The sequence below is a fragment of the Antedon mediterranea genome, chromosome 10 (genome assembly GCF_964355755.1).
Source record: "Antedon mediterranea chromosome 10, ecAntMedi1.1, whole genome shotgun sequence".
Classification (NCBI taxonomy): domain Eukaryota; kingdom Metazoa; phylum Echinodermata; class Crinoidea; order Comatulida; family Antedonidae; genus Antedon; species Antedon mediterranea.
In genome coordinates, this window is record NC_092679.1 from 1,203,786 (window position 1) to 1,226,945 (window position 23,160).

The 23,160-nt window shown below is 33.3% G+C and overlaps 3 protein-coding genes across 5 annotated transcripts; all 3 read left to right on the forward strand.

Annotated features, from left to right (window-relative positions):
- The first annotated feature begins 2,415 nt into the window (after positions 1-2,415).
- On the forward strand, positions 2,416-9,969 carry LOC140060324 (uncharacterized). 3 transcript variants are annotated; one of them, XR_011847315.1, is made up of 13 exons: positions 2,416-2,661; positions 2,916-3,038; positions 3,345-3,497; positions 3,933-4,094; positions 4,569-4,604; positions 4,807-5,157; positions 5,414-5,527; positions 5,894-6,046; positions 6,366-6,525; positions 6,837-6,872; positions 8,096-8,209; positions 8,506-8,658; positions 9,786-9,969. XR_011847315.1 is itself a non-coding variant. In XM_072106475.1 (11 exons), coding segments are annotated over exons 1-10 (1,281 nt in total). In that variant the 5' UTR covers positions 2,416-2,633; the 3' UTR covers positions 6,838-6,872; positions 7,094-7,525. The 3 variants fall into 3 exon arrangements, 2 of the variants coding, with proteins under 2 accessions (XP_071962576.1, XP_071962577.1); XM_072106475.1 differs by lacking the exons at positions 8,096-8,209; positions 8,506-8,658; positions 9,786-9,969 and adding an exon at positions 7,094-7,525; XM_072106476.1 differs by lacking the exons at positions 2,416-2,661; positions 8,096-8,209; positions 8,506-8,658; positions 9,786-9,969 and adding exons at positions 2,713-2,793; positions 7,094-7,525.
- Positions 9,970-10,938: 969 nt separating this feature from the next.
- On the forward strand, positions 10,939-15,158 carry LOC140060325 (uncharacterized). The gene is made up of 3 exons (XM_072106477.1): positions 10,939-11,041; positions 12,305-12,340; positions 12,554-15,158. The coding sequence occupies exons 1-3, from the start codon at positions 11,008-11,010 to the stop codon at positions 12,853-12,855; spliced, it is 372 nt and encodes a 123-aa protein (XP_071962578.1). The 5' UTR covers positions 10,939-11,007; the 3' UTR covers positions 12,856-15,158.
- Positions 15,159-15,974: 816 nt separating this feature from the next.
- Positions 15,975-23,090, forward strand: LOC140061207 (dual specificity protein phosphatase 10-like). The gene is made up of 3 exons (XM_072107717.1): positions 15,975-17,069; positions 17,571-17,951; positions 20,237-23,090. The coding sequence occupies exons 1-3, from the start codon at positions 16,406-16,408 to the stop codon at positions 20,521-20,523; spliced, it is 1,332 nt and encodes a 443-aa protein (XP_071963818.1). The 5' UTR covers positions 15,975-16,405; the 3' UTR covers positions 20,524-23,090.
- Positions 23,091-23,160: the final 70 nt, after the last annotated feature.

Genomic DNA, 23,160 nt, shown 5'->3' on the forward strand with positions numbered 1-23,160 from the left:
TATTCAATGTGGTAATGCATGCAAACCTTGGCAAGTAGCCTCAGGCAAGGACAGAATGGACCAACCTGATGCTTTATGTTGTTATTTGAGACATATTATTTGAATTCTTGTACTGCAATATTAAATAGTGTATAGATGATACTGAACTGATTATATTATTATATTTATTACACAAACATTTAGAATCATAAATATTAATTAGTATTCTTTTTTTTTACAGAAGAATTTCAAGGATTAGAGTCAACAGAAGAGTTACTAAACGAAGGAGAGTTCTGCGATCACATGTAGCAATTACACAAACTGCATAAAAAATGCTGAACGAAGTCGAAGAGTAGCCATCGGCTCACAAACAATTAAAATACCAAAAGCCGAACAGCAAATTCCAGAACAGTTGAAAACATTTTTATCTGCTAATCAAGTTCTTCTTTCAAATATGAAGCATGTGTGAAGCAGATCACCTCAAGGGAATAAATGTATTCATAACATCATCATTATTATGCAATTCTATTTCAGAATCAAATGGAAAAGTTTTAATCAAGAAGAGGCAGACACCAGAATGTTTCTGTATGCGAAGTATGCTGCACACCATGGTGGTAAAGATATTGTTACAATCAGCCCTGACACTGATGATGTTTTTATTATTGGATTGGCATTTTGCAAAAGTCTGCATGGCTGTCACCTATATTTCAATACTGGAAAAGATGCTAATCTCCGAACAATTCATCTGCAGGCTATTCAGGAACATATTGGAAATGATGTTTCAAATGCATTAATTAGACTACATTGCTTCACAGGATGCGATTCAGTCAGCGCTTTTTTAGGAACGGTAAAGTGAAGGCAATGAAACTCGTAATGGAAAACTCTAATTTATGCATTCTTTTCATTGGGCAATTCTACCAGCAAACTTTCAGATAAATTACTTTGTGATCTAGAAACATTTGTATGTAGGCTGTACAGTATTGTCACAAGAACCAATCTGTCAATGAAGTAAGGTATGCAATGTTCTCAATGAATGTAAGAGCTGAAAATATGATGCCACACAATAAAGATACTGTATATAAACATATTCAGCATGCCAATTCTCAAGCTTCAATTCACAAAGCTAGTTTTATTCAACAACAAAATGCTCCATCTCCTGTTGGAAATGGGTGGAAGATGGCCGATAATAAACTCGTAATTGACTGGATGGAGAAGCAACCTGCTCTACACAGCATTCTCGAATTGTCATCCTGGTCATGTAAAAAGTCAAAATGCAATGAAGGGGTTGCAAATGAAAAATGCTGTGTATCCTTAGGATTCTCTTGTACAGAATTATGCTCGTGCAAAAACTGTAACAATCTTCTTCATACATCAGATGTTTGAAATTGATGGAGATGATAGCGATGATGAGGAAGAGTTTGAGCAGGAAGAACTTTTTAGTGTAGTTTAAGTGTAATTTATGGTTTACAAATGTTCATTTTACTTGGTCTACATGATTTTAATGTAATAGGCCTATAATATGTAAATTTATATTAAACTATTTTGTAACTTAACTATTTTGTAACGTAAAGGATGAACCACGAGAAAGTATAAATAAAGAACCCATGAGGTGATAAGCAATATTAAGACACAGGAGTATTATAAGAAAATTTCTACTTTGATGCTTACAATACATTAATATGCCTATAAAATGTAAATTTATATTAAACTATTTTGTAACTTAACTATTTTGTAACGTAACGGATGAACCATGAGATGATAAGCGATATTAAGACACAGGAGTATTATAAGAAACTTTCTACTTTGATGCTTACAATACATTAATATGCCTATAAAATGTAAATTTATATTAAACTATTTTGTAACTTAACTATTTTGTAACGTAACGGATGAACCATGAGAAAGTATAAAATAAAGAACCCATGAGATGATAAGCAATATTAAGAAACAGGAGTATTATAAGAAACTTTGCTGTAATAATTTCATTTATTTGTTACTAATTGATTATAATTCTATGTTATACATCTACAATGAAAACAATAATGCAACATTTGATTTATTACTAATTGATTATAATTCTATGTTATGCATCCAATGAAAACAAAAAGTTGCAATTATATAGGAGAGATAATATTAATAAATATTTTGTGACAGCATAGTCATGAATTATAAGATTGAAAATGCATCTTCTTTTCAGTGTGCTTAAATAAATATTAATTAAGGTTTACTAACAGATACATTTCTTACAAGGACTACAATATTAATCTCAAAATTATGATAAAAATATTGCATGTTAAATGTGAAAGAAAGATACAGTATAAGTTATTCCAATGGAACGATTGTATTTTATCCAGTACTAACACTAACAGAAAATAATAGAAAAAATAGAAAAAAAAATAAAAAAAAAAAAAAAAAAATAAAATAAAAAAAAAATAGAGGGCGCTATTTCTATGTATTTCTTTATGTTGAGAAATTCGATTTTTTTACACCTAAAATTACACTTATTGCGTAACTTTTGAAAGCGGGACCGGCTGAATTTGTGTTAATCTAATTATTAACTATAAACTGTGTGAATATCTTCCTCCCCCCCGTTAGGAGATCACGAAATTCGTTTTCTAGGCCTCTTTTTGGCTCATGCCCCACAGACAATAATTATGGCAGGACAGCACGAACTAGGCAGTGGTATGTAATTTTGAATATTAGCCTATTATAGTAGCTTAAGAATGTAGTATTGAGTAGGTGCTAATTGACAACTATTGACAATTGCGCTTATGAAAATTGTTTTCGCCATAATTTTCGTCTGATTAATTAAAAGTAGGCATATTTATAATTACGGTATAGTTAGTTAACGGTAGGTTTAAATTAGTAGGCCTATCCTAGTATTCAATTACAGTTTATTAAATATAAAATATTATAAAATTGTTTCCGCCACACAGTTCACATAATACATGCAGGAGAGGACATAACATTATTGCATAAGTTAAGAGATGCTCTAGATCTAGAGAATGAAGAAGCCAACCTAGATACCAGCTGCCATTTCAGGAGGTTCTATAGCAAAGGTAATTTTAAATAGTTTAACGATTGTGATGTCATGGGAAAAACATTTAAAATGTATTTTATTGATTGATGATTGATTGATGAGGTGGTACTGTCAACTCTCCCAAAAGTGGCCCGTCTGAAAAAGGTCCCGAATTCATTGTTAGCATACGGGGCTTTTAAAAAAACCCAGACATACTAGGCCAGCCCAAAGGTGTCCAGTATTGGATAATTGACTGTATCACAGATACTAGCACAGTGATTGATAAAGAAAGTACCAAATTACAAAGGTTACCTGTATTCAATCATAGTTAATTATTATTAAACAGATACCAACATAGCGCAAATAATATTGAAGGATTTGGAAGATTTTGTTGCTAGCTGCAATGAAAACAAACAGAATAAATGCATGTTGATTGTCAGTGACCGTCTCAATGATGAATTGAATAAATCACCCGAATACATCGACAAAATTAAAAAATGTAAGTTTTAGAAGTTAGAAAATTGCTTAAGTTGTTTTATTCTAAATTGTATGTAAACTCCTAGCATCGAGTCAAAAGACCTTAGCCTGAATATGTTGAGTATTGTGGTTGAGGGATTCTTTATAATTCAAATTTCTACATTCGCGCCTGAATGAAATGTCAAGTTATCAATTTTTCAATCAACAACAACATTTATTTAGAAAACAGTTCATGAAATAAAAACAGCATACATTAATTACAATAACTTAAAATGGTAACATTAAATAAGAACTGTTTCAGGGATCAGAAAAAGAAGTAAAAAAACTTGTCAAATACCAACCCCTAAACAAAAACAACAGAAGAGCAACTGCAGGACAAATCATTAGAAAATAATATTGTCTGATCTTTTTTTACATAAAATTGTACTCAACTTTCATTCTGTCATTTTTCTTACAGTAATATTGAATGACGTCACAAATGGGTCAAATTTCGTTCTAATTACTATAAATACAAACAACACCATTTTTTCTGAAAACAGTTTTGAGCAAATCAAAGTGGCACATGAAGATGAAGAAGATTATGAGGCAGTTGCAAAGAATTCCATTGCCATATGGTGTAGTAAGTGGAATAATATTGTGGAACGAAATGTTCGATAAATACACAGCATTTAAATAAATAAAAAATAATGTTATTCACACACTCTTTTAAATTCTGTGGCAATAAAATATATGAAATGAAATAATACCGTATGACAGTAAAATTTGAATTGTGTTTCAAGAAAACCCCGTCTCTATGACCCTTTGTAAGGGGTCACAGTAACAATGAAAGCTGCTCATTTTGTATTATAAATTCAAGAAGACTTTATACAATAAAAAGCCAATTAACACCTACAGTATTCAATTTGAATTCTGCACCCTGCTAGATTTGTATTAAACCATTTGACACATATTTTGTTGATAATTATTACATAATTCTTTTTATTTATTTTCTTTTTTATTATTGTATTTATATGTATCACATGGAAAGTTTGTCTGAAATTGAATTGAATGTGAAGCATTTATCAAAATTGTATATTTTTTTTTTTATTCTCAGGAAATCAATCGGACCTATCAAAAACTTCTAAAACAGGTTAGTAGCCTAAGTCATTAAAAATTAGTATTTAGAAATAACGTATTCTATAGAATATAAAATGATAAGATATAAATGGAAAGAAAGAAAATGATATTTGATTTGTCCTATGTCCATTTAATACATTGCGAAAGAATGGAAGTTGTTTCATTGTCTGGTAGGCCTAGTACATTAGAATAATTGTAGTATTTTATTGTTACAGTCCTCAAGGCTGCTGCTGTTGGGGCAGTTGGAGGAGTAGCTGTGGCTACTGCTGGCCCAGTGCTACTAGGTTTTGGAGCAGCTGGTATTGCAGCCGGTAGCCCAGCAGCAGCAATGATGTCCGCTTCAGCCATAGCAAGTGGTGGTGGTGTAGCAGCTGGTGGTCTGGTGGCTACATTACAGTCGATCGGAGCTGTCGGCTTAAGTGCTCTAGGTACTTTGTTTGCTGGCATTGCCGGCGCCACTGTGGCTGGTGGTACTGCTGCTGCAGTGGCTGTAGCTACTCGAACCACAGGGGCCAATGTGACTGTGACTGCTGGTTCTGTGACTGCTGGTTCTGTGACTGCTGAAAGTAAGAAGAAAATTTAAAAAATTAAATTAAATTAAAAATTTAACGCAAAAGTTAATATTTTTTTATAATTGAAGACATAAAATAAAGAATACTATATTAAACTAACTGCATAATCATGCTTGGCCTACTGTAATAAGGGGACTCTTTTAGTAGCCTAAAATAGATTAAATTAAGTACAGTATTATTGAGTTAAAAATGTATAATATTTAGTAATATATTATAATTGCGCTTTATAAATATTGTTTGCGCCACACAGTTCACATAATACATGCAGGAGAGGATAGAACATTATTGCATAAATTAAGAGATGCGCTAGAGAATGAAGCCAACCCAGATACCAGCTGCCATTTCAGGAGATTCTATAGAAAAGGTAATTTTACATAGTTTAATGATTGTGATGTCATGGAAAAAACATTTTCAAATTAATGTTTAGAATTTAAAACACCTTTTCGATCGAATACCTGGCTAAAACAATAAACAGACATGTTAGGCCAGTCCAAAGGTGATAGTTGACTATGACTATCACAAACAAACAAATAACAGCGATTAGAGAGATAGAGAGTACTAAAGTCTAATTAGTGACCTTTCACTTCTTTCAAATTTTGCTATTTAAAAAAATTAATTTTACAACCGGAGTATTCGCCCTATTGTGAGATTCTGCCTCATGTTGGTGACATTTAAACTTAAAATCTCACAAAAATATTATTAACACTCAAAGTTAATTATTACTAAACAGATACCAACATAGCGCAAACAATATTGAAGGATTTGGAAGATTTTGTTGCTAGCTGCAATGAAAACAAACAGAATAAATGCATGGTGATTGTCAGTGATCGTTTCAATAATGAAATGAATGAATCACCCGAACATATCGACAACATTAAAAAATGTAAGTTTTAGAAAGAAGTTGGGTAGCGATATTATAGTCAGGCCTTGTCTTTTTGTCAAATTGCAGGTGAGTTGCAAATTAAAATCTTGAACATTCACATTTAAGTGTGCCATAAATGCCACACCTCAGGGGCATTTTGCATGAGTGTTAAGAAGGCATCTGATCGCACTCCTATGCCTTAAAAGACAAGGCCCGTATATTGTGTGTATTGATGTTCCTAAATGACAAACTATACAGTATTAAAAATAATATTGTCTGTTCGTTCTGTTTTACGTAATACTCAATATTTTAACATTTCATTCTGTAATATTTCTTATAGTATTGAATGATGTCAATAATACAAACGGGTCATTTGTTCTACTCGTTATGACAAACAACAGCATTTTTTCGGAAAACCGTTTTGATAAAATCAAGGTGACATATTATGAAGAAAAGGGAGATGAGGCAGTTGCAAAGGAATCCATTGCCCTATGGTTTTAGTGAGTAGAATACATTTTGTAGGACAGGAAAGAAAATTTTTGCGAACGTTAAGAGATGCACTACGAATGAAGCCAACCCAGATAACAGGATAAATTCACAGCATTTAAATAATATGAAATAATATGATAATACGTCATATTCTCTGTGATCCTTTGTAAAAGCTGCTCTTGACACAGTGTATTAAAAGCCAATTAACTGCAGTAATAAATTTGAATTCTGCACCTTGCTAAGTTTGGTGCTATGTGAACCAATTTACATTTCAAGCATTATCAAAATTGTATTTATTTATTTTTGCATTTCTAATTCGCAGGAAATAAATCAGGCCTATCAGAAACTTCTACAACAGGTTAGTAAATCAATCCGTAAACATTTATTGGAAATAACGTATTCTACGGTACAAAGAATAGAAAATGTTTATGAAAAGATATTAAATCGAGAGAAATAAAATTTGTCATATGAACATTTAATACATTGTAAAAGAAGTGCAGATTGTTGGTGTACGGCTAATTGAAAAATGTCATTGGTAGTACTGTACTATATTACATTAGTAAAATGTTATTTTAACAGTCCTCAAGGCTGCTGGGGTTTTAGCAGTTGGAGGAATAGCTGTGGCTGCTTTATGCCCAGTGGCACTAGGTTTTAGAGCAGCTGGTAGCCAAGCAGCAGCAATGATGTTGTCCGCTTCAGCCGTAGCAAGTGGTGGCGGTGTAGCAGCTGGTGGTCTGTGGCTACATCACAGTCGATTGGAGCTGTCGGCTTAAGTGCTGCAGGTGGTGTGGCTGCTGGCACCGTGGAAATGAAACTGCCATCTCACGTGAACGATGACGTAGAAATAGAATTAGACCTAAGTGAAGTCTTACATGATCACGTGGGACGCATCCGTTCAAAAGTGATTTTGCGTTTGCCGTTTCTATAACATTTGTTAATATTTTAAACCCGGTTGTAAATATAACATATCCCTATCCGTTTGTAAATAAAAGATAAGACTTAACGATTCTATTGATACGTTATAAAAATATAATTTTTTTTTTCTGAAATAAATAAAATAAAGTATAAATAAACAAATATACAATACAATAATATTAAATAACTTTAAAATGTAAATTTATTGACACACCTATCTTCTTGGGTGTTTTGATCACAACTTCTTCGTCGCATTTATTTTTTAGCTCACTATGTCAGTCATATAGCGTGTAGTAAGTAATTATGCAATCATAAAATCGCGTAATCTGAAGGCCTTTATTGTGCGCGCGCGCGTCCGATCTTTCGTGCCGGCCGCGCCATCATGCCAGCAGTTGGCTCCTCAGCCGATAGCTCTATCCCTAGTGTGACGTGCGCCGCCGGGTTGTTTTAGGTAATAAATATTAATACTATAGGCCTAGTCTGGAACAACAAGACACCAACAATAATCATGTCAGGACAACAAGAACTAGCCACTGGTATGTAATTTGAATATACCTCTGCCTTTAGTAGCCTAGAGAAGTAGGATTGAGTAACCTATTGTTAATATTATTAGTTATAATATATTATTAAAAAATTTGGATCCTGAAAATTGTTTCCGCCACACAGTTCACATAATACATGCAGGAGAGGACATAACATTATTGCATAAGTTAAGAGATGCGCTAGAGAATGAAGCCAACCCAGATACCAGCTGCCATTTCAGGAGGTTCTATAGCAAAGGTAATTTTACATAGTTTAACGATTGTGATGTCATGGGGAAAACATTTAAAAATGTAATTCGATTTTTCAATTCAATTTTATTTTCATAAGATATGCCTACATCATTTACCATTATGCAAAAACATTTAAGTTAAAAAATCATTTTTAATTTTAGCATTCTGTAATTTCAAATAAGTTGAATTTGTAATTGTGTATTTCTAGTTGTTTTATAGCCTCTGCCTTATGTTGGTGACATGATGTTTAATCTGTTTTTTAAAAATACTTTATTATTATTACCGTATTATATTAAACTTTAGATACCAACATAGCGCAAACAATATTGAAGGATTTGGAGGATTTTGTTGCTAGTTGCAGAGAAAACAAACAGAATAAATGCATGTTCATAATCAGTGACCGTCTCAATGATGAATTGAATGAATCGCCCGAACATATCGACAAAATTAAAAAATGTAAGTTTAAAAAAAACAAGGCCAACAGCCATTAAGTCGCGTGCTACAATGCATAGTGATACCGGACCGACAGACAGACCGACAGACAGACCGACCGACCGACATAGTGAACTATACTGACCGAAATTACTGAACATGTTTAAAAATGTTGAAATGTTTAAAAACATTTATATTTTTAGTCGCGTGGAAGCGACTCTATAGTTCACTATGTCGGTCGGTCGGTCTGTCTGTCTGTCTGTCGGTCTGTTTGTCGGTCTGTCTGTCTGTCTGTCGGTCCGGTATCACTATGCGTTTTATCGCTTTATGACCTTATCTTGATATCAGTTTAATCTAGCTAAATCAATTTTTGAAGTTGCATTACAGCTAATAGAAATATTAGTATTGTTAAAATTTTGATACCAAAATCAAGTCTCTAGCATAAGTAGAACTCAACATATGATGGTTATGCTCTTTTTTAAAGAATCAAAATAATTCTGGTAAATTTGCTTTGTTGCTATGGAGACAAAAGGTGTATTGATACTTGGTTTGGATGTTTTTACCTAATCACAATATTTTACAGTCTCCATACAAACTTTTTAACATAAAATTATTCCGAACTGCAAATAATATGCAAGCTCCAAATTCTATATATTTTATTTCAGGTAAAAATGAGATAATCTAATATACATAGAAATGGTTGCTATGGTGATAAACATTTTTCATACACCAAAAAAGTTAACATTATATTCATTAGATAACCTATTTGGCATTTTTTATAAATACCAGTATCAGATGATTTTTGCCTATGGAATGAAAAGTAATTGGATAATTTGTATAATTTTATGTTGTTGCTATGGAAATGAAAATGCATTTTTTTACAAAATTATACAATTTAGGAATTATTTTTTTACATAACAATATTTACCAATACTAGCAGATAGTTTAAATTCAAAAATTATTTCTGGATATTATATTTACAACTTAACAATCTTGGTTTTCACACATTTAAATTACAAATAGTATATTGACTTTTGTTTTGAATTTAAAAATGTATAGTATTTTAAAATACTATAATAAGTAATCAAATGATTATGTAACAGTTCGAAAAGTGACCAAATAATTTAATGATATATTTTTCCCTATTTCAGAAAGATATAAGTCTGTCATCATACTGTATAATTACTACTGAGAAGATAGATGATTGAGTGCACAGTGGTATTTTACACAAGAATTAAATACAAAGGCCAGAACTGATGGACAATTATATTTTAATAGTAATAATAGTTTATATTTTTGAACTGTTGTTTAGGGCTATTGGCTTCTTTTGTAATACAAGAAATCAAAATAATAGAATTTTCCTTGTATTTAAGAAGGCTAAAACCATACATTCGTAATTTATTTATTGAGTGTATTTAATTATTCCATATCATTTATTAATACTGTATAAACAACTTATATAAGTTAGATTTTTCAGTATTTTTATTGCATTTTAATCCTGTCTGTAATATTGAAAGTTGTGCTAATAAAAGTGGGTTGAAAAGAACAAATTATGATTATGAATTGTTAAAATTAATATTTAATACTTTTACTTTTTTGAAATAAAAAAAATGTAACAATTGTTTTTGTATCTAGTAATGTATGTACAGTATACTACAGTTGTGGCAGATCGGAGTAAAATTCCCCTTGCAATGAAATAACTTTGTAGGCCTGAAGCACACAAAATAGAAAGAGAGGGTACGAACAGGGGAAAGAACATCCCCCTGCCCCATTAATTTTTAAAAAATAATTAAAAAGACAGTTTTGGACAATATATTTGGCAATTATTACAATTCATCTCCAAAAAATGCTTCTCTCGCACATAAACTGTGCCATCATCCCAGCCTAGGCCAAACGCGGCCGACCTTGGGCGTGAAGTGCGTAGCATCGCGCTGCGCCCCGCGACACTGTTTATAACTATGCCTCAACCTACTGCCTACAAAATTCGTCCTCCATACAGTCAGTGTTTATTCTGTAGCCGTTTGAGGTTGGACAGTGATATACGCATATGTAAGTGTAATATCAAATGGAGTAAATTTATATAATCGAATTTTATATAGATGTTCTTTCATTTTGACGCGAAAGATAAAACAAAGTCGTACTGTTTATCGCGTATGTGTAAATCCTATTTGTTTACATTGATTTGGTGGCGTGCCGCATTGCCTACTGGGTAATCCGCTTGCCGGAATGGCTGCCCATGTAATTATCATTTTTCGAGCGTCAGCAGTGGCGCTATACGATCTTTGGTCGTGCCTCTCTCTCTCTCAGCCTCCCCCGTTATGTCGTGTGTTTTGTAAAAGTCTGTAGTGTACTTAATTAATCCCCGAATTAATCATGCCAGGACAACAGGAACTAGCCTCCAGCAGTGGTATGTAATTTAAATATGTCTATGTAATGCCTTTAATATATAGCCTAGCAAAGTAGTATAACCAAAGAATATATATCACAAGAATGAGTATTCCGCGATTTTTGCATGAGAAATTTGTAACAGAGAGCTCCAGAGAGTGATGCCCGCCCTCATAAGGGCGGATGTATACATACTAAATAAGACTTGATTTAATAGATATTATACATGTAACATTAAATAGAATTATGATAATATATTTTGCAATTGTAAACTATTTTATAATACATATTTATTAACAAACTAGTGTACATTCACTTTTACAGACAATTATTTACTAACATGCTAAGTTAGTTCACAAAAAAAGCCTAACACAGCAACACCAAAATCAACGAATCGTTACTCAGCACGGCCTATTCTTTACCATTGCCGTGTACTACACTCTACGCCCGGTAAATTAAGTATGGTTTTTATGATATAAATTAGTATAAAATACATGTTATTAATAGGACAAAATGTTAAATGTCATTAACATTTATTTGTTTTACCAGAAACAAGTTAAATATGGGGAATATTATTCACTATCCTTCGTGAAAACGCGTAAACACCAACACGCCCGGTCACGATATCGTAGCGCCCGGTTGATAAAGCAAACTGTTTATACGGCAGATTTTACTAAATAAATTGCATAAAACGAACAATTAAATATCCAAATAGTATTTAACATGATGTTGGCATGTAGTTGTAGTTTTTTATCATGAAAATACTACCGGTGGTCTAGCCTTTGATTATTGAAACCGTCACAAAAAGTTGTATACATCCCAGATACATCCACACTTATGGCGGCGCCCTACCACATGGACAATATTACTGTTACAGGGAAAATTAAATTAAATCGCGGATTACTCATTCTTGTGATATATATTCTTTGGTATAACCTAATGCAAAACTATTATTTTTAAAAGCACAGTGCGTGTGCCCAGACGAAGTATTCAAAATCAAGTAGTATACGTATGAAACGCCATATATGCCAAAATATTTATCTTTTTACTAATATTAAGACAAAACTCCGTCTGGAACCCAGACTAATTTTAACAGTAAAATTCAAGAAAACTTTAGGCAATCAAAAGCCAATTAGCTACAGTAATAAAATATAACTCTGCACCTTGCTAAGTTTGGTGCTATGGCAACCAATTTACATACATTGCAATCCGCCCCAGTAAGTACGGTAGTAAACAAGTAATTATCAAGACTTTATTTAGGTTTTTAATGTTTTTAAATTCTCAGGAAATCAACGGGGCCTATCAGAAACTTCTAAAACAGGTTAGTATTAAATCATTAAACATTTAGTAGGCCTATTTAGAAATAACGTATTCTATAGAATAGAAATGTTTATGTAAAGATATAAATCGAAAGAAAGAAAATTTGTCGTATGAATATTTAATATTGTGAAAGAGTGCAGATTGTTGGTGTATGTCTAATTGATTCACTGGTAGTACTAGGCTACTATTACAATAATTAGTGTTATTTCTACAGTCCTCAAGGCTGCTGCTGGGGCAGTTGGAGGAGTAGCTGTGGCTACTGCTGGACCAGCGCTGCTAGGTTTTGGAGCAGCTGGCATTTCAGCTGGTAGCCAAGCAGCAGGAATGATGTCCTCTGCAGCCACAGCAAGTGGTGGTGGTGTAGCAGTTGGTAGTCTGGTGGCTACATTACAGTCGATTGGAGCTGTCGGCTTAAGTGCTGCAGGTAATGTGGCTGCTGGCACCGTAGGCGTCATTTTCACTGGTACGGTGGCAACAATTAGAGAGAAAGTATTTAAACCACGAAGTAAACTGTAGGCGGGGTTCTTCCAGTCGATCGGAGCTTTACCATATTTCAGTCACTGTTTTCAGACATCCTATTGGTTTTGTATTCTTGTTAAATTGCAAACTATGTCCGACTGATCAGATGCTAGAGGAGATGGAAGCGACATGCTAGAGAGTGTATCAATTGTGTATTTATCGCTCTTTTCTTTCGAATAACTGAGGAGATGGAAGCGACATACAATACAGTAAACCCACTTTAGAGAGACATACTAATGTATCAACTATGGTGTTTATTTATCACTGTCTTTACTTTCGAATATATTTTCAATTTACAATAAAGTAGGTCTATTTGATAAAAATTATTCTGCCAAAATACCATTTATTGTTGTTTAACCTTCATTTACATATGATTTACAAAACCATGAATTGAATAGTAGTATAATTTTTAATTAATTAGTATATTATATATATCATTGTTATATTATCATCATGTAATTCCTGGTTCATTGCCCTCTTGCTGTGTTAGTTCCTGAAACATGGTTATAAACACGTTCACCCGGATGTCCGCCCTCTTATTTTACTGTGCATTGCGATTTAAATGCATGTACACGTATACCACCAGCACTCAGAAGTCCCTTCGTCACGCCTAAATCCCCGAAATAATCACCGAAATGTCACCAAAGAATATTCTATCGCAAAGTCAGTTTTGAGTGGGCTGTGACTTTGTTAAAAAAAAAAACAAACGCTATAAAACACCAACCGCCCACTAAAAAATGCGCCGTGTCACGTACTTCAAGTCACGTCCACTGATGCCATGCGCTCTTGAAATGCTACGTATACGACGTACCACCACCCGGGATCAAGAGTGTCGGCTGTGCGTCGATCGTGTGGTGATTAGTGGCGCGCGCGAATCAGTGTGACGTTGACAATATAAAGCACATAGGCCTATCAAAAATTAAACCACCTTCGAAAACATACAGAACATTCATTTAGGCCTACATATACGTATAAGGGGCTCCTCAGTGTGAAAACAAATCGATATGCCAAATCCTTTATTCCCTCCGGTATCATCCAGTACAACAGGAAGTCAAGAAGATAATTTTTTTAGATGTTTTTATATATGAATGGTTTTATGCTATATTTGTTTTTATTGTGTTTTCTTTTTTATTATGACGAGCAATGAATTTCCTTTTTGAGGATCAATAAAAGTTATCTTGTCTTATCTTATCTTATCTTAACCTTTGTTCATATATGACGTCTTAAACTCAACTTTAACAACTTTGGGTTAAATATAGGATATGTTTATACATAATATGTATTGGCTTTATAAACAAATCAAAGTTCAATCATGTTAACATGCGTACAACCACCATTCTCGACCTTTCGAGTTTTCTTCCAAAACGCAACAAACTTTAAAACTATTTATAGAGCATTACGTAATCATAAAGCGCGTCCTCTTTGTCATCGTTTCGAAAGACTGTTAGCGAACACAATGTGACTTTTGTTTTTGCTTTCAGTTTTAAGTCATAAGAAAGTTTAAATTAAACTAATTAAATCTAGTATAGCGTGATCGATTATCTGATCCGTTTAGGGGGTTAATTTTGAGTGCGTACGTGTAGACACTACGTCATCGAAACTGACCCATTCCGCACTACTTCCTCACAAACAGTATGTGTTACCGTACTTTACGATACCATTGTCAGGGTGCATGTCTGTGTTTATTCGTCTATTATTCCAATCTCAAAAAACTATTTATTATATTTCTATTATTCAATGTGTTTGAAATTATAAAAGGAAGCAATATCGTCCTGTTCACATTATTGTTATATTATAAAACGTACCGGTACGGCTTCAAAAAAGTTATAGTAGTAGCCTATTAGTTAGTACTATAGTAGAGTATAGGCCCGGCCACCAACTTGATCAGGCATTGCATTTTCTCTTTTAACATTTTAGTGTGCCAGGAAATGGTTTTTGTCTGAAAAAAAGGTATTAACTGAATTATCACACGGGGGAAGAGTAAAACCATTATTACTGTACTTGTATCAATTATAAGCTATCATTGTGAATAGGCCAATAGGCTGACTCAGTGGTGGTCGCATTACAATAGAACTTCGTAACAAAGCACTATTGTTATTACTGCATAACAATAAAAAAAATCAACTATAATTTTGTATATTATTGTTTTTCTTATTTGTTGTAGGCCTACTGTATAATCAATGTCTGTGAGTCACTGTGTGTGCCTACCATATTTTGGTTGTTGTTGGGTGTTGTATTATCGTATCAGCTATTGTTAAGTCTGCTGATGGCCGCGCGCGTATACATAGCAACTCGAGAATAAAGTCCATAATTTATTGTTAAAAAAATGAATCATGTTTATCTTTTCGTCAATAGTATCAACAATGATCAAAATGAATACATTTTTTAAATATATTTATTCGATCATTCTTCTAATTAGTTTCTAGGTATTATTGAATCTCTCTTTGAACGTTTATTTATTGCGCGTAAAACTGGCGCGCGTAATATGTGAACAATGAGCGCAGCTCTTTCTCACTCTCTCTGTGTGTGGTGGTTGATATCAAATATTGTAAATATACAGTAATGTTCTTTTGGATCAATGATTAAGTGATTGGTCAAATTACTTGGGTTTTTGCGCTACGTTCCTGAATGCGTGCGCGTGTAGTATGTATATTTAATTCACAGCCCCGACCCCAAAAAAGTCCGACTTTTCTTTTAATGGTGAATTGTGTGTTACAAGAGTTCGAAAAAGTGTCGATATCGACACCGAGTTTGAGACGAGTTTGATAGACGTGACATCATCATCATTATTACATTTCAGTGAATTTGAAGCCTGTTGATTTAGTGGTTACATGGTGATGTTGGCATACCAATTACTTATACTTTTGTAATTATTTAAACATTTTTAATTGTGAATCATTGTAAAAAATTAATGAGAAAACTTGCGAATTGCTATAAATAGCCTACTCCCAATTAACCAAACATCCAATCAAAACCTGCCATCAGTAGGCGTAATCATGAATAATGCATGATCATAACGTGCTGAATCAACCACACAAATTACGACTGCGCAGTTATAATTCTAAAAATAGACAAAAATAATGATGTCATTGTTATTTGGAAGTGTGATTGGATTGCAGAAACGAGGCTAAAATAATAGGAGCTATCGTTTCGGCGCCATTGAAGCCGTAGGAAGTTGACGAAAACTAGACTTTTAAGCCTGTAAATTCGGATATTTATAAAAATTAAGTAACATTAGAACATACATTTGTTCTTTAACAACAACTTGAATTTCAGGAAACAAAGTTTGATTAAGAATAAACTGTAAAATCTAGGAGGATAGGATACCATCACAGTCAATCTATTCTTACGCCTATTTCGTGAGCCTACTAGCTTCTTGTGTTTATGTGCTAGGCCAGCTGGTTTGGATTTTATATTTTCAACTCATTCAATACATTCCAATTTCGTTTCAACCCACGGTATTATTGTAAGTATTATATAGTAAGACAGTATATACTTCTTTCAGAAGAGGAGATATTTTAAGTTTTTAACAGTTCTTCAATACCCTATGCCTCCATTTGGTACAGATATTTTAGAGGAGAAATCGGAAATGGAATCGGTAAGTTTGCGTTCGTCAAAATGTTGTGCTGCTTCGTCGCCGAAAACTACCCGGTTGATAGCGAGATCGTGTACGCCTGTCGCTGCACCAAGGCCTAAATCAACACCGGCTTCCCCAAAGCATGCTTGTTCTCGGTCATTTTGTAATACATCTTGTTTATCAAATTCGCCGGTTTTTCGTCATCGCCAAAAAGAAGTTAAACCTATTAATGTGATCCCCAATATTGTTGGAACTAGACCTAGGCCTATGACTTGTGTCCGACACAGGCCCATCCAGCCTTGTGAACTCTTTCAAAAATTAACTGAATGGCCAAACACTATTATCATAGACAGTCGTCCATTTACTGAATTTACGAAACGTCACATCCAAGGTGCATTTAATGTTTTAATGAATCCAATGAGGAGGCGGCGTTTACTGGACGGTAAAATGACGGTTGCGGATATGATAAGTTGTGAAAAGGGGCGCTTGCAGTTGAAGAATCGTGCGGTACATGAAGTAGTTTTGTACGATGAGGATTCCGACACTTTAGAAAATGCACCAGCTAATAGTGCTGTGAAATGTCTTGTAACATCTCTTGAAAAAGAAGGCTCTTTGTCTGTTTTTTTATTAAAAGGTTAGTTTAATACAATTTGTTTTTGTTTCTACGAATAATTAAATCCATCTTTATTTAAGTTTACGCAACACAATTATTTTTTTAATCATCTTCCTGAACATTTGCCTCTTTACTATTCAAAAAAGAAAAAATAATGGTAACAAACTCTATCATCCAGGGACGTTAATATTATTGTAGTTGCTACAGTGTGTTTATTAAATCTAGCCATATGCATTTGTTTACAAATCATCTGATACAGATCCGTCTTTGGACTTTCCTATCTCTCTCTCTCAACTTAAAAGTTATAAATTACTTCATTTTGTATGCATACAATCGTTATCTAAAGTGCATACGTTGTTAAGCTTTGCAAAAGATAAACACATTTATGCTGTCCATCTTCATATTCAATAAAATTATTATTACTATATTATTATTAAAAGTAAACATGCACAGATACTATAATTTTCTATACAGAGTAATTAACTATCTAATCTGTCTATTTACTAATTTACTGTATTTTAGGTGGCATGAAAGAGTTTGAGACGCAGTATCGAGATTTATGTAATATTGAAAATGAAGGTAAATCAAATAACTGCGAGAACCCAGACTCCCCCGTCAACACCCCGCTTCTGGAGCAAATAGAGAGCTGTTTCCTAAGGGCTACCAAAGAAGGGCCGGGCCAACCGTCCCCAATCCTACCGTGCATCTACATCGGCGGGGACAAAGAAGCAGCAGATCTAGACGCCCTTAGGAAGACGAACATTAGTTACGTTCTCAACATGACCACAAAACTACCAAACTACCATGAGAAAGCATCAGATATTACCTACCTAAGGATACCAGTTAGGGATAACAGCTTTGAAGACATCTCAAGATATTTTGAACAAGCTTTTAATTTTATTGGTAAGGAAGTGATTTTATTTTTTCAATTATATCTTTGTAACATTGCAAGTCAATAACTGTTAAATTGGTTATAAACCATTTAGTCAGCGATTTAACCTGCCCTTTGAAGACTAAAAAATTGATCAAAATCCGTCTTGATTTAGTTGAAGTTCGGTTTATGAATTAAAATGATGTCATTTTAAAGTTTTAGCTCGAACTACAACAGTTTTAGCTCGAACTACAACTAGAAGTCCAGTTTAAGAATACGGGCGTATGAGTGGATTCTAATCCAATCTAGTATTTAATTTCTCTAGTGTTTTTTATTCTCAGAACTCTCCTTTCTTGCGCAGTGAGACGTTCTTAGTAAAGAGCACCTCATAAATATTCAAATTATATTTTATTATTCCAATTTAGACATTGAAACTCTAAACTTTAATTGTTAAAATGAAAGGTCCTTGAATACAAGAAAAAAAATAATAAGGAAGCAATACAATACATTGTAATTATCTTTAAAATAATATTTTAAAACCTGGTTCTTTTTAAATGAGGTAACTTTGTATATTTAGAAGTGTTCAGACCTGGAACTTGGCTTTGTGCCAGACAACACAATCCATGTATTGTCTGTTTGTCTGTCTGTCTAGATAAGTCTATAATTATGAATAATAAATACAGTCAGTAATAGGTTTCAGTTTCTCTTAGTTCTCAAATGGTTGAATATACACTTTTTTGTCCTATTTACTACAGTAGTTTATACAAGGTTTATTTTTAATTCATTACTAATACTATTATTTAAACAAAATATTAACTATTGCACTAAATTAAATCATACACTAAGCAAGATTTGCTGTACATTTTGAGGAGTTGTGTCATTGATAGTTGAAATATAAGTTTACATTATTTAAAATAAAATTCACACCACACAGGCTTTTTATTTCTTTCTGTAGTAAGTGCATGTTCATCTATAAAAAAAACATTTTTATAAATGTAATTGATATTTCAAAATTCTCTTCCCTGATAATTAAATCATCGTTAATTGTGCTAATAATACCGCAAAAACCGCAGTCACTAGTTTGCTGATTTCCTCGCAAATTCAATTAGGCATTTGTGATTAGTGTCCGTATCACTTGGTGATGGTCGTCGTAGTCTAAAATAAAATTGAATATGTCCTTTTCATAAGAATACTTGGCATCGATAGACAAGCATCAGCTGTTTTACTGACGAATACAGTTAAAATAGATCTGGTGCAAATATGTAGATACGGTAAAAGATATCTACTGTAGAACAGTCCTATTCTGCTCTATGAGTTTCTTTTAAACATTACAAACCAAATGGTACGGTTTACATACTCAATAACCAATATATTGACAGTGACATATTTGGGTAATTATAATAGGCAGAGTTTTATCCAGGAATTGTTTAAGAAAATGTTAGTGTTTTTTGGATTATGCTTCCAAGTTGGTTCACTTTTTCTTGCTGGGTAATAATATATTGCACTGTGGTTACTTCAGCTAAAACACTTAGTTGTAAAATTGATTTGGACTGTGCATGCTTTTAGTTCCTGTACAGTAATACTGTAATTCTACTTTGTTTGAATGTACAGAAGTTCCATAACTACTGACAAATAATAGTTTAGTAAACAGTCTTTTGTGCAACATTTTTAGGTCGTCTCAACTGACAAAACAGTGCAAATATGAACAACTGTGATACAATCTTTTTTTATAGAGTGCTTTTTATGTGTGATGATTGGTTTCTTTCCAGTACAATACATGGCTCAATATATCTGGTTTTTAATGATGAAAACGATTGTCAAGAAAACTTTGGTTTTGGAAGAGTTTTACTGCGTTTTGTTGAATTCCCACAGAAGCAGAAACTATAAAGTCTACTTTTTAGTTTTAGTTTTAAATTCAGAAGAAGCATTTAACAAAAATGACAGTTTAGATTTCAAAAGAAGGAAATTGAAGTAATGCTCATGTGATTTGCTAATTGTTCGTTCCAGCTTTGAATCTTAATAATAACAGGAAGTGTTGTTACAATAACTGCTGTGTCCAGAGGTTTTGTTATGATCCAGAAATAGTTACGTACTGATACTGTACACGCATTACAACAATACAGTATATTCAAATGTTTTTTCTGGTACAATTTAAAATACCCCCCATGATGGTATACAGCATATTCACATAATGTGAATATGCTGTGTGTACCATCATGGGGGGTATTTTAAATTGTATACCATCTTTGATGATTCTTTGTCATTATATTCTGAGCATGCAGTATTATTAACCTAATATAATGTTTCTTTTCTTCAGATTTAGCGCTGAAAAACAACTGTGGCATCTTGATTCATTGCCAAGCTGGCATATCCAGATCGCCTACCGTAACCATAGCTTACATCATGAAGAAGAACCCGCACATGACCATGTCGCAGGCGTACACGCTTGTCAAGAACAGACGAAGCGTCATTTCACCAAACCTTCACTTTGTCGGACAGCTTGCCACATTTGAGAATAAATTGAAATCGAGTAGATCAAGTGAACAGAAACGGTGCCCTCTAGTTTCATCGCGGTCCAGTACACCGGTAGAGAGTGCTGTGTAGCTATATAGCAATGTAACGATGTTTGAAATGAAACATAGTCATTGTGAGCTGAACTGAAGCACTGTATTTACTGCAGTGCAGTGTGAACTGAACTGAAGCACTGTATTTACTGCAGTGCAGTGTGAACTGAACTGAAGCACTGTATTACTGAAGTGCAGTGTGAAGAATTGTATGAAATGAGGCGCTGTATTTAATGAAGCGCAGTGTGAACTGAAGAAATGTGTGGAGTGAAGCTCAGTGTGAACCCGAAGAATTGTGTTAAGTGAAGCGCAACAAGCGCTGTGTGAACTGAAGAGCAGTATTTACTGTAGCGCAGTGTGAACTGAAGCTCTGCAGCACAGTGTGAACTGAAGCTCTGTATTTACTGTAGCGCAGTGTGAACTGAAGTGCTGCATTTACTGTAGCGCAGTGTGAACTGAAGCTCTGCAGCACAGTGTGAACTGAAGCTCTGTATTTACTGTAGCGCAGTGTGAACTGAAGCTCTGCAGCACAGTGTGAACTGAAGCTCTGTATTTACTGTAGCGCAGTGTGAACTGAAGCGCTGCATTTACTATAGCGCAGTGTGAACCGACGTAGCAGCTTGATGAGTTATAAATAATTTGTAGTAGAGATCAGCTTTTTATAATGTATACAATGAGTGAGGTTTACAACATATTCCATTAGAAAGATAGATAGGGATGCAGTACAGTACTTTACAATGAAGTGCTTTGTTATACTAAACATTGCTGTTATATATAAAGTTCTCGTAATAGGTTTGTTGTTGGAGGTTTTCACTGAAACAATATTAACGCGACACCAACATTAGTGTGGTCACTATTTTATGACCTGAGTAAAATGATCATAAATTGAAATCTGTCAAGTTTATGGAGTTTCTCATATTACGCTGTACTGTACATCCACACTTGCAGACACACATTGGTGCTAAGTACAAACAATTACAAATGCAATTTATGTATATCAATGAAATTGGCACAACATTTTAAGTGGTGTCCATTTTGTATGGGGTATTTTTGACAACAATGGTTGTGAAAAAATGTCTGAAACAAAAGTAGATAAAAAGATTTTGCCTGAAAATGCAATAATAACAGACAATATTAATCGGTATACTAAATATATTTAGAAACAAATTTATTATGAACCTTTAATGTAGAAGATTCCTGATCTATACAATAGTCATAGCTTCTGGCAATTAAGGAAGTAGGGGCTTGAACTAATAACCACAACCACAAGATTTTAAGAAATAAAACAAAAATTAACATTAAGATAAATTTCGAATGATAGTTACTGTAGACACTTTGTTTACAGAGAAGTCGCATGCATCTAGCAAGTTGTATGATCATCAGTCATTGGAGAGGCAACTCGAACATGGCCTCTATTTCGACCTTCCAAAATCCTTATATTAATATTGTAACCTTGTGTCGTTTTCTTAAATATTAGTTTTTGAATTGTTATTCTTAATGTATTGTGTATTATAATGTTGTTTTGTACATCTATCTCACGTATCTATACTATACCTTTATTTAATCAATTGTCCATTTTTAAAATCAATTCTAAAGGCACATTCGGCGTTCCATAAAGGGCTCACCAACCTGCATGATGGGAAAATGAATTCTTTTTCCATTTTTTACAGAAATTCAAATTCTGTTTTTTTACAATGATTATTCAATGATTATTATACACTACAGAAAAAATATCAACAAGTATATGTTTTACTAAAGATGTTTATTGGTTAATATTATATATTATCTATACCTAGATTTATTCACATTTTTTAATCACTTTTTTTGGAACTCTGATACCTTTTACCAATGGGGTATTGATTATTATACCTCCAATCATGGTTTACGTTTGGGCCAATATACCTATTGTTTATGATTTAGTTTTTATATAAAGTATAATCCTAACAAACAAGAAATTTACTATATTGATAACACATTTATTTGACCAATTTTTGCTATCTTTTAAAAAAGTAATTTATATTGATATTTACGGATTTCTTTGTTTTCATTCTCTTACCTTAAAAAGAAAAAACTAAACAAAAAGGAAAATAAATATATATATAACTTAAAAATGATCAAACTTTTGTTTTATTTTATCATACGATTAGTGTCGGCGAGCCTACGCATTACGTAATACGAACGTAGCAAACTGGTCATAACTTGACTCGGATCTTAAGTAATGAAACGTGGTTTCGCAACAAGATGTGAAGGCCGTGGTGGTCAATACGTACGTATTACGTCGATGACGTAATGTATTCGTTGATCATGCGATTAGTACGTAGTAGTCTGTTACGTCGATGACGTAATGTATCCGTTGATCATGCAATATATGCGTGAGTTACGGTATCGTTTGACTCTTTAAATTAAAGGTAGTAGTTAATTTAGTTTCACACCATGGTCATACCGGATCTAGCTTGATGGTTCCGATCCTCATAAGTGTTTATATAATTTGCAATTGGAATAAGGATGTATTGTATCTACATATAAATTATGCTTAATTCTGAAATATGTAGACAGTAATTGTATCATTATAATAATATTTTATTACATTGAATTAAGGATTTATCACTGTAGACCTACTGAAAAGTTTTTACTGTTAAATCCAATCAAATCACGTCATGATCGGTGTATGACGATT